Source organism: Bombus vancouverensis, chromosome 3, assembly GCF_051014615.1.
Source record: "Bombus vancouverensis nearcticus chromosome 3, iyBomVanc1_principal, whole genome shotgun sequence".
In the NCBI taxonomy this organism is placed as follows: Eukaryota; Metazoa; Arthropoda; class Insecta; order Hymenoptera; family Apidae; genus Bombus; species Bombus vancouverensis.
The window spans coordinates 10499870-10515472 of record NC_134913.1 but is presented as its reverse complement, the minus strand read 5'-3'; the positions used below and the strand labels follow the sequence as shown (position 1 = coordinate 10515472).

General features: G+C 33.2%; 1 protein-coding gene and 1 long non-coding RNA gene across 4 annotated transcripts in view; one reads left to right on the top strand and one right to left on the bottom strand.

Moving 5' to 3' along the window:
* LOC117165773 (uncharacterized) overlaps positions 1-5503 on the bottom strand; it is a 34188-nt gene extending 28685 nt beyond the window's left edge. The window contains exon 1 of one of the 2 annotated variants that reach the window (XM_033349140.2): positions 4759-5503. In XM_033349140.2, coding sequence (XP_033205031.1) covers positions 4759-4843 — 85 coding nt within the window. In that variant the 5' untranslated portion in view covers positions 4844-5503. The remainder of the gene's footprint in view (positions 1-4758) is intronic. The other variant, XM_033349141.2, reaches the window with a different exon arrangement.
* LOC117165774 (uncharacterized) overlaps positions 1-11338 on the top strand; it is a 28445-nt gene extending 17107 nt beyond the window's left edge. Inside the window, exons 3-5 of one of the 2 annotated variants that reach the window (XR_013058048.1) lie at positions 6895-7024; positions 10344-10549; positions 10632-11338. This is a non-coding gene — a long non-coding RNA (uncharacterized LOC117165774). The remainder of the gene's footprint in view (positions 1-6894; positions 7025-10343; positions 10550-10631) is intronic. The other variant, XR_013058047.1, reaches the window with a different exon arrangement.
* The last annotated feature ends 4265 nt before the right edge of the window (positions 11339-15603 follow it).

The following is a 15603-nucleotide window of genomic DNA, read 5'->3' as shown; positions in this document are numbered from 1 at the left end:
AATGAGACACCCCTCGAAAATAGGAAACTTGTTATAATCATATATGTATATCATACGCATACATAAATATATATATATACACTTTATCAGTTTTCTATTCCAATAGCACTGGTAATAAATATTTCAAATCTTGTACACATTTGAGGAGAACCTGTGTATTTCTTTCAGTCCAATATGTACATATTTATAGTTGCAACTAACTTTATTTATCGATAAAACGAAACGAGGGACAAAAAAATATTTTTAAACAAATAACTGATTACGATTATCATAAGAAAAAAATATTGAAAGATAAAAAAATAATGGCTTAAATTAAAGTATCAAAACTTTGTTAAAAAGATAGAGCGAAAATAATAATACCAAAGATAAAAGATATAACGAAGCTTGTTAATTGAAATACAGGAATTTTGTTAAAAGATAAATCTATTATCTTCCTATTACCACCAATGAATCTACTGATATTATTAATTATCAATCCCTATTTATTAGTCTGATTTAAGCAAATTTTTATCAAAACCAAACCTTTCCTGATCCAATCGTAAATATAATGAAATATATGAAAGCTAATTACGAAGATTCTAAATGTTCAAGTTCTACGATCGATAATAAGAAAGCACTCGACCGTACTCGTGATCATTAGCGATTGCGATGTAACCGATTACTCGAGCGATCCATTAAAAATTAAGCCGCGTATTTTTTGCAGTTTTACTTCGATCTCATCATCCTGGTCATCGAAAATATCTCGAAAGTGATAACGATCGTGTATGAAGTACAATGAAAACGCAGACCGTGTAATCTCGTGCGGTGTGATCACGAAAATCACGTAGCCAAAGACAGAAATTCTTTCATTTTAACACATACAAGTATGAGAGTTTCTTTTCTTTGATATCGCCTATAGGTATATGTATATTTTACTTGTATCTTGATAAAAATTGCTACAGATAATCAACTATTACTTTAAGCCCTAGGTAATATAAAGCTTGCTAATAATTGAAGATTACAAGATATGATAAGTATATTTTTGTCCATTTTTTGTTATAATCAATAAGCGGGAGAATTTTAACGTTAAATTGTAATTGAAAATGAACAAAATTTAGAAATCACTTCTTTTAAAAATGGTTGATAAGCTAAAATCTTGTGGAGGACAAGAGCATAATTATTAAGACAAATATTCATATATCCTCGCTATTTTAGTACTATGATGAGCAATATATTATAATATAGCAATATAATAATATCAAAAATTGTTGAGAAAATGAAAACACGTACATTCAGCTCCAGAATCAAGTAAAAAGACAATTTTACTGGCACGAGGATGCATTGACAATAATTTTCTTAGTAAATAGAGGATGTATAAAGAAGACGTGTTTTTAGAATTTGTAAATTCCATTAGGAATTAGGAGGATTTTCGAAATTTTAAATTGCACAAAAAAGAAAAAGAACAGGCTTAGAGGAATTTTTGTGTTATCCGAAAGAGAAGAATTTTTAGAATTTTAAATACATGCAAGGCAAGAGAATTAACAAATTTTCAAATTATATCTGCTAACTGAATTTTCCAAACTTTCTCTTGCTGTGTGAGTAGTAAGAGTGAGTAAGAAATAACTTGTTAGATGACTAATACGAATTATACTGGACCAGAAATTAAGGGATGACGTTTTTGTAATGACATCCATAAACATAGAGATCGAATGAGATCATTGGTGGATGTCTCTTTTATCGAATAAACCTTGCTAGAAATAGCGATCGAACGTCAGTAGTATACGTATGTACTGGCATCGATCAATGCGAAGGAGCTTCATAATTCGAGTCTCTGGCTAATTAGTTTTTAATTGTGTCGGTTCGTAAGATCGAACGTTATAAACAAACTATGCTATAAACACTGCCTGAGAAATAAGGGCGATATCTATGAAGATATCAGATTTATAGGAAAATCGCTTTTTATTTGTTTTCCTTTTCTACTTTCTTTTTCTTTTCGAAAGGAAAAGTTCAATTATTTTAAGTAAATTAAATATTGATTAGTCTTCAACGTAATAACTACTGTTATTAAAATATTCTTTTAGTGCTTTCACGATCTAATACACAATACTTATTCGATATTTCTTGATGAAAAAATTGTACAAAGATTGCATCTAGATAAAAAACAAGGAAGTCGTAATTTTTATTCGATTAAACAAAATTGTAAGGATCGTATTACCTGAATAAATAGATTTGTAAAAGTAAAAATCTAACGACGAAATTTTCCAATCTAATGAAAAATAAAAATTACAAGATTACAAGATGAAATAAAGAAGTTCGAACAAAGCATAACTCTATGCTTCATAGTTAAATAATGGGAATTAACAAGTGAAAATAAATCGATAATAATGTGATGTAAGATTGAGTTCTATGTACAATTTCTAAATAAGAAACTCCTATAAACGAGAATAATCGGTGAATTTGTACAAAGATCAATAGTAATGCGTGACGAACTTGTCGGAAATATTAACCGGTCTTAAATTAAATTCTTACCTAACTATTTCCTCCTAGCTGACGATTCGTGGAAGTTAAAACAATCCGTTTGATGGATAAAACCAGATTAAACATGTGAAATGCCATTAGAGAATGAATTTCTTTTTTTAGATTATTAAGGACTAACGTTGTGTTAACGCCAAATTCCATTCGAAATTATTTTTCCAGTCATTTACATCATCGAATTCTGTGTTCTTTGATTATTTCAATTATTTCGAATCACGTTGCTGATACCTTAGAAATTAACGGGACTTTTGTGAGAGAGAAATCAAACGACTCGACTATAAGAAGGTACAGTTTAAGGAACGTCATACCGGTATCGTGAGTTATAGACGATCATTATAATTTATACATTTTATATTTTACGTGATATAACACGAACTGAAATGAAATAATCTACGATCAAATAATACAATTTTTTAATCCAAATTGTCGTCTTCATAATATCGATTAAGTATTATAAAACAGAATAAGAAGTATAAAATTCTAGTACGGCTACTTCTTTAAACGTGCACGAACAAGCGTAATTCTTCCTTTTAATGTAAACGCTTTATCTTACCATTATTGAAAAGATAATTGTAATAGTTTATTAAAGATAAAAGTATTGGAACTTTGCATAATCCCCTAATAATTGGAAAATCGTATGCTTTCTTGGCAGAAGAAACGATATTGTTCAGTGTCCTAAAACTTAGGCGACAGTAGGAACCTTTAAACGTACTAACTCCAAAAAAATGTGTTTGGCAGTTTTAAGAGGGCAAATAGTGGCAACTGACTCTCATAACCAATAAGTATAGCGCAATTTCCAATTAATTTTGAAACGACGTCTAAATATATAATAAACCTATACCTGATACTATGACCGGAGTAACTTAGTATAAGTTCTGTGGCTCTATTACAGTACGCGTCTAGCTAAATTAATTCGTAGTCACTCTGTGCTTTGCTACTTCAGCCTATGAAATTTAGATCTAAATACTTTCGAGTGTATACATGCTCGCAGGTGTGTGCAATAAATGGCAATGAAAACTGCTAAAATAATACGTTTTTTCATAGACATAAAGATATAAAGATAGTTGTATAAACTAATTATATGGTGTATCTGTCAACGCGTTTACCATTAAAATATAATCGGTAAACAAAGAAATTTAAATGTGTAAAAACATTCGTAAAATTGTCAAACGCTCCATAAAGCGCTTAAGCAATTGCAATCACTTTACGAACTACGTACATATACATATTCTATCGTACTGACATAAGTGATAGCATATCGACTATGTGTAAAGTAAGGCGTACAAAATTCGGTCGACAGTCGACGTATGAATTCTCTATACCTCCACATGACTTGAAGGTTACATAAATGACCTATTTACATAAAGTATTAGCTACCAAATATAACATTCAAATATCAAAACACGAATCAATTACGAACCAGTATCCCACGTAAGTGTATAAAGCTACGCTGCCTCAACTTCACTGTGATCAATAATTGAACGATGCGTGAATTCGAACGATGATACATGGAAGCATTAATAGGACCGTGTATCACGAAATCGTAGCCGCGATTCATTCACGAAACCATACAAATCCGCGTGCGTCCGTCCGGTTTAAACTTAAACAACCTTAGGCATAGCTGATCACTGTTTACAGTTTACACTCACCAGTCTTATCAAACATGCGAGAAAGTCACGCCATTTACTCGAAATTTCCATCGAAACAATTTCTCGCGTCTTTCGTGCATACAAGGACGAAAACGTGTGCGGCAATTATTCGCCAACACAACGCGGAAATTCAACCGGAGACGCCACGTGAGGACGTCGACTTTATCGTCCGACACTTTAACTACTTTCCGAAGGAGAATTCGAAAAAATACCATTTTACCAATACATCCAAAATTTTATTTTATACCGAATGACTAATATTTACTCACGTATGTCTATATGTATTTCCTTTACACTGTTTTATACATATATACTGTACTTTTCGTATCGATACGTAATTTATATCGAATATATTTACTCACATCCCACACTATTTTACACATATCGTATTTAACTTTTTAAATCGACAAACGGTAATTCATACCGAGCAACAAATATTTTTTCACATATATTCGTTACGGTATTCATAACGATTTCACGCAACGTTTTCAGTTCTCGTTCAAAATAAAATAATACGAGACAGAGTATAAAAGAAGAGAAAAGAAGAGAATTAATTAACATACAAGAAGAAGAGAAAATGATCACTTGTCAATACCTGATACGGGAGCAGCCAGAAACGCCTGATTGGTGGCGACGAGTAACGAAACCAGCACAAACAAGGACCACGCGAGGACGATCATCCTGGATCGTAGTGATCACTGAGAAGTACCGATAACGGCTCGATCAGTTTGCCAAACTCTGGACCGCCCCGAGCTTCCACTACGGTTATGTTTTCGCGCACCTGACCGGTATGCACGCGCGTATGTATCCGTAATTATTCGGTTGGTTCGCCAACGGTTGATGTTTCTCTCTTTTTTATGTATGTATATACGTTTACATAAATATATACAATGTATATATATATATATCTGTACGTGTGTGTATATATTTATATATCGATGTCAGTGTATTTGTAGTATATATGTGCGCGTACGTGTGTCAGAAGTCTTAATTCAGTGTCGTTAGCTCTCGAACACGTTTCTCTCGATGAACCGGGCCGTCGCGCTCAGACTCAGCTTTGCCGACTTCTCCGACCAGTTAGCCAGCAGTGAACTGCTCGTGTTCCTGCCTTGGGCATCGTAATATACATAAAGTCGCCAGATAAGCCGCGGCTGACACCCCACCACGAGCCGCCCCGTCGTGGGACGACCCGTCTCGCTCGCTCGCTCACTCCCGATGGAACAGCTTGAAGTCCTCTTCTCTTCGAAGCGGCCCCGCACCGCGCCGCACGGTGAAACAAATCGTAGATATTTTCAAAAAAAAAAAAAAAAACGGAATATATATGTAGTAATAAAAATAAATAAAAAATTGAGTGAAAATACGGTGTACTCTTTTTTTTATCGATCGAACTGTACGAAAAGTAAAGAAGAAAAAAACAGATTTATTGAGAAGATTAAGTTTTAATATTTTAGTCAGCTAGAAAAAGAACAACATTCGATGGATTTAACCATATTTCTTCTGAAATGAAGTTTATACTGTGCTTCGACATTAAGAGAAAGAATGATTAGTAGAATATTAATTATTTTGCAGAAACTGCACTCCGTGTTTTGTTCCAATACAAAGCGAACGTTTCCCGTTATTAACCGATACAACACGTTTTTATGTCGACGTTTTGTACATTATAACTATTGTGATTTAATAGCTTAAATTGTCGCAAAATGGAAAATCACGAAAAATGGGTTTTCCTCGGTGTACAAATACTTTTTATAACGACTGTATGTTTGGTCGTTAAGAAATTGTTAACGTAACAAAAACCCCAAATTTAATGATTCTAATTATGTTTTTCAGCATTTCCAAAATAAGTCTTGTTTTTTGTTGATTTCAAAAAATGTGCGAAATTGTCCAGAAAGTAGTTTTTCCCCGTATACTTGCTAAATATCCACGCTCAGGTACTATCCTGAAAAGAATTAACAAAATTGTGTACGCATGTATAGAAATATTCAGAACCCAAGATTAGCAAGTAGCGAGAAAACTATCGATGATTAGTAACAATTTATTACAATATTAAATCTAGACAAAGCAGGAAATAAAGTTTTTAGAAACGTCAGGAAATACGGATCTCGCAAAATGGACAGAAAAAGCACAAATGAAGATTTTTTTTAGTTTCTTCGAGATAATTCACAATTTGTTCATGAGAACATTCGGTAAATTGGTATAACGAGTTGGAACAATAGCCTGTAGGCATATTCCCAGTAGTTCGTGCCTTGCAGTTACATAAATACATTTGTTCGTAGATTATTAAATGCTTTAGTTAAGCAGATCATTGGGATGTTTCTTACTCAATCCCCTTGGGACAAATGTAAAATATAAGTTGTTTGCTAGTAGATTTAAGCGGTTTTCTAATTCCTTTTTGTCGGGATAAAGGCACAACATAAGTTGTTTGTTAGTAGACTTAGACAGTTTTCTAATTCCTTTGTGTATCTCATAGCAAAAACCGTTATTGTACTATCGACTGATTCTATTCTAAGATCCTAGTTTTTAATGTACCAGAGAGCATTAACGAGCGTAAGGAGGATTATTGATTGTAAAGCTCCTATTTTTTTAATGTTGCTCATGCTAACTGTACATCGAAGTTCGATTCCAAAGATTCAGATAGTTTTAATGATGGTCTTGTATAACAAAAGTTAATTCTTTGAGTTCAGTTTTAAATTCCTTCTCGTTAAATAGTTCATGTTTCTTCTTTTTATTTTAGTCTGCCCTATTTTCTTCTGGGTGTGGTGTTTCCACGTTAATTTCCTATCTACGTAGATGTCTAGATATTTTACAACTGCAGCTTGTTACTCAGAGATACAGTACGAGATATTTGCTCCTTTAATGCAAAGGTAATGCGTCTGGATTTTTCCTCGTTTAGTTTTATTTTTCGTTTTAAGAACCAAGTTTACAAACTTACTAGGGATTGCTGCAGAAACTGAGAGGCAGTGTTAACGTTATCGTGCATATAAAGTGCCATATAAAGTACAGATCCTAAGACACTGTCTTGTGGAACACCAGCATTTATTGAGTATTGATTGGAGTAACTGTCCCGAAATTTGGCTATGAATTTTCTATTTGATATGTAAGATTTAGTGAGATAGTAATATTAGAGATAGAGCTGGAAAATTGATTGCTATTTTAAACGGTAATGCTTTCTCGATATCTAGGAATATGGCTGAACAATATAACTTTTTTTCAAAGCATGTAATGATAGTATCAACAATTTTATACGCTTATTGAATTATAGGATGTTTATTACGAAATCCAAACTGGTGATTAGATAATAAGCTTTCTAGACGAGATGATTGATTTCAGTTTACTTAGTACTATTCTCGCTAGTATTTTCTATATAATTAATAGCAACAAGATTGGCCTATATGATGTCGTTAAATGCAAATCCCAACCTAACCCCGGGCTTTTGCAAATATTTTGATCGCAGTACTGTATTGAAGATACTTGTAATCAGCCTTATAGAGGGCTTATCTAAAAGGATATTCTTTTATAATTTTTCCTGTCATCAGCTGAAGGTCAAGTGTTTTATGTTTATTTTTGTATTGATTTTTTATTGTGTTTATTTTTTTGTTTTATACTTATGCTTTTGTTGTATGTTTGATATAATTCTTTTTGCTTCTTTAAACGTAACACTTTTATTGGGCTTATATTTGCAGTAGCATTTATATTTGCTTTTATTGGACCTGAGTTTCGTAAGGTGTGATCTAACATTGTGTTGAATTGTTCCATTTATCGTTCCAGAAAATTCATTTGTTCGTTACTGAGTTTTTGGCAGATAATTTTCGTATGAATGTTAACACCAGTTACTTGTGTATATAACTTTATAATAGCTTCATTATCAAATTGGGGGATTATCTTCGTAATGGGGGACCTGTGACTAATCGAATATGGCACACACATATATATTATATATATGAGCGACTTTTATCAAAGCTGAGGAGATTCTGGTGCAATTACTTTCAATGCTACAATGTAACTAGCAGGGTGATTATCGTGGCAGTTAAAAGATTTAACATTATCGATGTGACGTCTTATTGAACGATCAGTGGTAAACATTTCACCTTATCAGCCTTTATTGACCTTTTTATTGCACAATCAGTGATCGGATGATTTTTGGCACACTTAACGCAAGTCGGTATTTATTGGAATAATTTTTGGTGTGGCCGAAAGACTGACATCTGATGCATTAATCTAGTATTTTCTAGTCTGATCAATTGTAACTATTTTTGTTCTTTCCTTATGACTCGAGTTCGTCCACAAAAAGTTGGAGTTGTAGTTTTTGTTACGTATTGAGTCATACTATTCATAATCGTTTATTTAGCGAATTTTGTAGTTTAACTATCCAGTGAAACTATAGAAAACTTACTTCCTTTCCGATCCCGATGACTTTTAGATATGTTGTAGAAATCAACATTGTAATTGTATAGTTTAGTTTTACTCAAGCATAGTTACCAAAATGTTCCCAAAAAATGATCGATGTTCCATGCGTCTGAATTTTGTCTATAATTATACGTCCTTATCAGCGTACGTGTTAATCTGGTTGCCGACCGCCTATCTTTCGTTTATAATGTATACATGTAAACGGAAGTTGGGCTATCTTAAAGCTCTTTACACAATTGTATGTGCGTGACTGTAAAAAGTGCTGTGCACAATTAAAAACGAATACATCGATGATATTTTTATATTTATTTTATTATATACATTTTTAATTGAATTACATATAACAGACATTTCTTACAGTTTCTCATATACAGTTGCGCAAGGAGCTTTTCTTAGACTCACCCTCGTTGTATATATAAACTGAAAATAAGCGTCAATTTTCGACCAGGTCATTCTATTCAATTTCTGACAATTAATACGGACGCTTATGCTGCCACGGACCCATAAGTACAACGTACTGTAGTGATATTAATAGAATTTTCCTACTATCTGGTAAACTATGACCGATAGTTACATCATGTACAGAAAAAAGGTGTTTCATAATGTTGAGATTTGCAAGTTATTCAGAAATCATCGCAATCAGAAAGCAAGTAGTTTCCCTGAAGTTTCATCTATAATAATAATAATAATTATCTATAATAATAATAATATATCTATAATAATCGATAATACGATCAAAAAGCCAAAAAGTACAGAAGTGCATAAGGTTAAGATCTCGATTGATTTTCATGAAAATAAATGCTTCTAAGAATTATTATATGCTTGCATAACATTTACCATGTAAAAAACAAAGACTTTTGACTTTTTTGGTCTATATCACATTAGCCCATTTGCATCCAAGCGCGGATTAATCCACGCGCTGCGACTGTCTTCTATCACCAAGCGTGGATTATTACGCAATCGGACGACTGTCTTCAATCACCAAGCGCGGATTAATACGCGTGCTGCGACTCCTTCTTTTTATTTCTATTTTAATTTAAATAATTTTTACTTTTTTCCTCTGTTATAAAGAATGTAAGATGCGATATTTGCGAAGTCACATTGTCTACCAATCGTTTTGAACAGTAAATTTTCGATAAACTCCATGAAGAATTCGGATGTCATTTACTGCACCTACGACCGACCGCGCGCGGTGATAGGGACCAGTCCTCTTAAGTAGGGTCATGATGCAAATGAGGACAATGTGGCAGGACAAATTTAAAGGACTCACCGGCGGATCGTCTCAGTACCACCATTTTCCTGAAGATAAATAGAAACAAATTTTGTTGTATTCATCAAATGTTACTGCATCTCATAAATGTCAGGAAACAAGTTTCCTATTCAGTTCATTATTTAAATGAATGCGTTCAATATGCCACCCCCCCTTAATATATTTCCTCTGCTTTTCTTTGTCTCACTCACTATTTCTGTCTGTCACGCACGATTTCTGTCTCTCATGCACTCTCTTGCTCTTTCGAACTTTTTATATCTTGCAATTTATAATCGTGTATGAACTATCGTTACGAGCCGGAGAATTCTGCACTGCTCAGACTCTACAGTCGAGTAGAAGTTTTAAAGTCTTTCAGATACTACAGATGTGGTTGTACTGTCTTCATTTGTTTGGTGCTTTTTGGATAATAATACCTATTTACGTTAGGTTCTTTGACAGCTTATATTTGGCCGAATTAAAGGAAATCGAGATTTTCGAATATTACAGATATAATTTTATTGTTTTAGTACTTTTAAAGCTTTGTGTGAGGCTAGCGATGTCGATCGGTGAAATCTTTGATTACTTATATTCATCCCGGACAAAAAACTTTGAGAATTTACATTACAATGAGTCTAGATCTATGACTTCCAATTTACTGGTGTTTTGGTCGTCGATAATTGTGGCAAGCTGTTTCCTTCAATGTTTCGGCTGGACCTGGTCATACTTCATTCAGGTAGAAGAATTTGACATTTTTAGATATCACAAATGTTCCACCGTTTTTGAGCGTTTGGATTGAAAAGTTGCAAAATTTACAGATACTAGAAGTGTGGCCTCGCATTTTCGGTTCTTTGGATATCGACGATGATACTGACGAAGAACATTAACACGAAAGTTCTTCGCCTCAAGCTCAAAGCTGACTCGTTGTCAGGCATTAGTTTGTGAGATTCTTATAAGCATGATTTTATGATTTTAGTTCGTTCAATGTTCAATGATGACGATGTCAGTGGACATTAAATTTTTTAAGAAATATTCGTCATGTCGTATTCATCATTTAATATTCGCATAAGAGTTCACAATTAATCGTGAGGTCATGCGTTTTAATTTCCATACTTCAGTTTAAATAATGATTCCTGTGCATGTTAAATTGGAAATTGAGCGCTCATGGCACATAAAAATACATACAGAAAAACATACATAGACAATTTACACTTGAAAATAATTAATGTTTTTATATAATTGTAATTTTATAAGATTCTGATGTGTACATAAATATTATAGTTGATTATAATTAAAGCGATGTAATGAAAATGTTAAGCATTTGGTTCGACCCGTGGTAACGGGCTGTACAAATGTAATGCGTTAAATATCTCAAAACATGTGATAGATATTAACACAAATTTTGAATATACAATGAGGAATAACATTTGGAATACACCCATCAATGTTAGACAATGTATATAGCGATTAAACATAAACATGTATATAGCGAATAAAATAACTTCTCTATAATGATGTACGATATCCTAAAGTAACCCTTTCTTACTGAAAATTGTGATATAAATATTTCCTTTGCAGGTAGTTGCTTTCTCTATTTTTTGATCTCTAATCTAGCCTTTTTCTAAGTAACAGCGATCGTTATTTAACAGTTTTACGCGTCTCGTTAATCAAAATTTATAATTTACGTTCGAAAGTATGACCGAGATCGATTGCAACGTTCTTTTAATATCTATACGAAAAGAATGAATCTAATAACGAAGAAGATAAAGAATATTATTGTCTGGTATGCTGGGAATCCTACAGTACGATGAAACCAGACGAAGAAATCGGTGCAATGTAGTGAATGAAAAAATTGGGCACATGAAAAATGTACCTATCAAGATGTTTTTTTATATTTGTCACAATTGCGATTCTGGATGATCGGTTACAAATTTTACTTTTGTTCTACTTATTATTATAATTTAAATCAATAAATATCTTAATTTGATAAAGTTAAACGTGTATTACTATCGACCCTATGTAGTATTACAGCCGATCCATTGTATTTTCCACGATCGACGTGCTATAAAACGATAGTATTTATCAAGGAAATATTTGCCGGACGCGCGGTATAACTTTTTTGCGGGAAAATTATACCGTACATAACGTTACAATTAAATACTAGAAGCATCGATTACATATCTCGCTCCTTCCCGTTGAATAAATATATGTTACTAGGAAATTAAAAATTACTTCTACCGTACAGGAAAATAATCGTCGAGCGAATCACACCAGCGATGAAATAGAAGAGAGGAAAAAAAGGGGAAAATACGTCCCGAAGGTATCACGAGGTATCTCAAATTCGAAGAACGTACCTGTAATAGGTGTACATTATTACTCGAATTTAGAAAGATTATTAATATTTATCCAAATTAAATTATTACTCGAGATAAAAAGAAAGGAAACGAGTAGAAAGTTGTTCTATATTTATAATGGTTCAGAGGGTAAACAAAATTTATTTTTAATATTACTCCATATTATATCCTGTGTCATCATATCAATCCTATATTACACAGAATGAAAGATAAAAATGAAGCTTATCGTAATGCAGTTAGTCGTATTTATGAATTAAGCATTTCCCCACTTATATTTTCCTGTTTTATAAGCTCGCAACTGTAAGCATGCTGGACGATGAAGAAATAAAATTTTGTTCAGAACGAAATGTATCGTAATGCCATGTATGGTGGGTCATTAATTGATTCTTTATCGCAAATAGTTTCATTATCTCTCAATTCTAAGCCAGTAACCGGCGATTCCGAATGATTTTAAAACGTAGCACGATATAGTGGATGTAGATCATGGTTTATATTTTTTTATATCGTACGCTGTTAAAGTCATTGAACAGTCGACCGTTCAAAAACCAACGGGTACAATTTTCGACTGCTATTTCGTAGTATGATGTTACGTAAAATGTCTCAGATCCTTGACATTCAACGCGGAATGTTTCGAACAAATAGTTGACGCGTTTATTAGGCGAGACGCCGAATAGACATTTGAAAATCTTTAGATAAGAAGCAAGACGTCAAACGGAGGAAAATAATTTTTTTTACGCGCGTGCATGTATCGGGTTAAACGTATTAGTATACAAAATACGAAAGTGAGTGACGCATAATCTGCCAAGAATTACGCGATTGAATGATTCAATATATCTAATGTTTGGATGGCTGTGAACACTATGTGCAGCTTGTTTATCGTTCTAGACTCTAGTCTGTAAATATGCAGTCGCAAGCTACCAAGCCATTATCATAATACCGCAACAATATCTTCGAAGCTTCCTACTTCCGACGCAATAATAACGACGAATGCTCCGACGAATGCTCTCCCATCGAGGAAGCAGAATCAGTTCTCTTTAAACGATCTTGAATAACATCAAGCCACTCGTTATTCTTCTTTTACCGCAATTATACGAAATACCCTCTTGTACTGATTTTTCGTTGCGGGTGCATATATTAACATTCATAAGTATCCGGACACTTTGGTCAATTTATAATAATGTGATTTTGTCAAAGATGTTTAGATTAATGGTAAATTAATAATTAGAAGCAGCACATTTTTGTGGAGTCGACAGATTAATAAGTTATTTAAATTTATGATAATCTTTAATAAATTGTTTAAGTTTATAAAAATGATGATAAGTTTATGAAAATGATTATACGTTATTATATATACTGGTTATATATATATTATCTTATACATGCATATACTATGGTATATATATATATATATTTAAATATCATTATTCGCATAAATGTCAGAAACCTTTCTATTATTTTAGAAAAGTCTAGTCAATCTGATTTATAACTTATAAATTAATGAATTTGAAGATAAAAAGCTTGACAAGGAGGAAAGTTATTCTAAAATTACTCAAGATTTGGCAATTACAAGTGACAAATTTATTGTCTGTTGGCTTCTAAAAAACAACTTAGCAATGTTGAAATATTCTCTGTCATATAATTATACGATATTATTATATAATGTAGTTACGAGTATAAGAATGATAATAAGATCATGGCAAGGACTGCGAGGTAGCAGATTTTCTCGTTTATCCATAACTTTACGATTAAAATACATCTTGCCGAAACTGAAAAAATTATCGGTGTACTTTCGAACGGTAGTGCAACGTATAAGTTGTATAAGTGCTCAAACAACCGGAAGACATATCTGAACGATGACAAAGAGATTTGTGACGTGTCTGGGTGCCATTCGATTATTAAGCCAGACCAGTATCGTGCCAAATCCGCTGAATAAATATAGAAGCCGCGGGATAAATGTCGCGTGTCGTACAAGATATACAGGGTGGTTGGTAACTGGTGGTACAAGCGGAAAGGGGGTGATTCTACGCGAAAAAAGAAGTCGAAAATATAGAATAAAAATTTTTCGTTCGAGGCTTTGTTTTCGAGAAAATCGACTTTGAATGTTCGCTCGGTACGCGTGCACTTTATCACGTCTCGTTATAACGGATCTCACTGTAGATCGTTGTCTCGATGGAAAAATTTAAAAGAAAAAAAAAATTTTTATTCTATATTTTCGACTTCTTTTTTCGCGTAGAATCACCCCCTTTCCGCTTGTACCACCAGTTACCAACCACCCTGTATATGTTTCGAATTTCGAGAATCACGTTTTTAAAGGCATATACACGCTGATTTTTACCATTTACAATTCTATCGCTGAAAGGACAGTTAAATCCAACTGTCACCGCACGTCGAGCAGCAAACAAGTTGTATTACCATAATCTCATCACTGGGACGCAGATTATATCCGCGTTTCTGTTAATTCCACGTTAAATAATTTTCGTTGAACACGCAGACTTCCAGGATCTAATCTTCTCTGTGCAGCGCGTTTCGTCGTGTTAGCTTGTCTTCTTTGTTTCTTCGATAATGCTCAACAATCGAGCCCCTCAACAATCTCAACATCCAATCTGATTAAACTGGGGTTAACTTCGTTTTCTCTTAATTTCTTAATTTCATCGCAGCTTACTGTTTACATAAGTACGTACATCAACGTTTTATATAACTACATTAATGTACAATTCTTGAGAAACGAATGATACCTCAAATCTATTTATCTATTGCAACAAGATTATGCAAATATGTAATAGGAAATTGTAAGAAAAATTTAAAAGACAATGTTTGAAACGTTATTGTTCCTGTACGTTTCAATTTATGTAGTCAATTGATGTCCGAATGACTCAATCGTGATGGTTATCGATTCCATCGATCGTTTAATATTAGCCTGGAAGCGATTCAGACAGGTATTAACTTATAAGCGTATGTATATTGTATCGCGTGATTTGAGCTATTATTCGTACAGGGAGGATCAATAGTCGCGACGTAGACCTTTTAAAGACTAGTATTATGCAAATTTAATTTTCTGCAGTTTTATAACACTTATATGAGACTATTTTTTACTGGTTAACGACTGAAGATTTATTCCTATAGATTTTTCTTTGAACGTCTATGTAAAACGAACCAGTAAACGCAAAGGCTAATCAATGTCTAAATTTCTTAGAATAATCCGGTAATGAAAGATTGTTCGTCTAAATAAGAAGGTTCGATAATTTTCTTATTACGTAAACGACGATACGTCGCAAGCAATAAAAAAGGATTGCAAATTCTTTAAATCCACTCGTAACTAACTACGTGTCGTCTCAGTCAATTTAGCTCACTGTCCGCTTGATAATATTTGTTAAACGCGCTGCATCGACCGTATGCTCGGCGCATATACAAAAATCAAAGTGCATCGTCTCTTTCA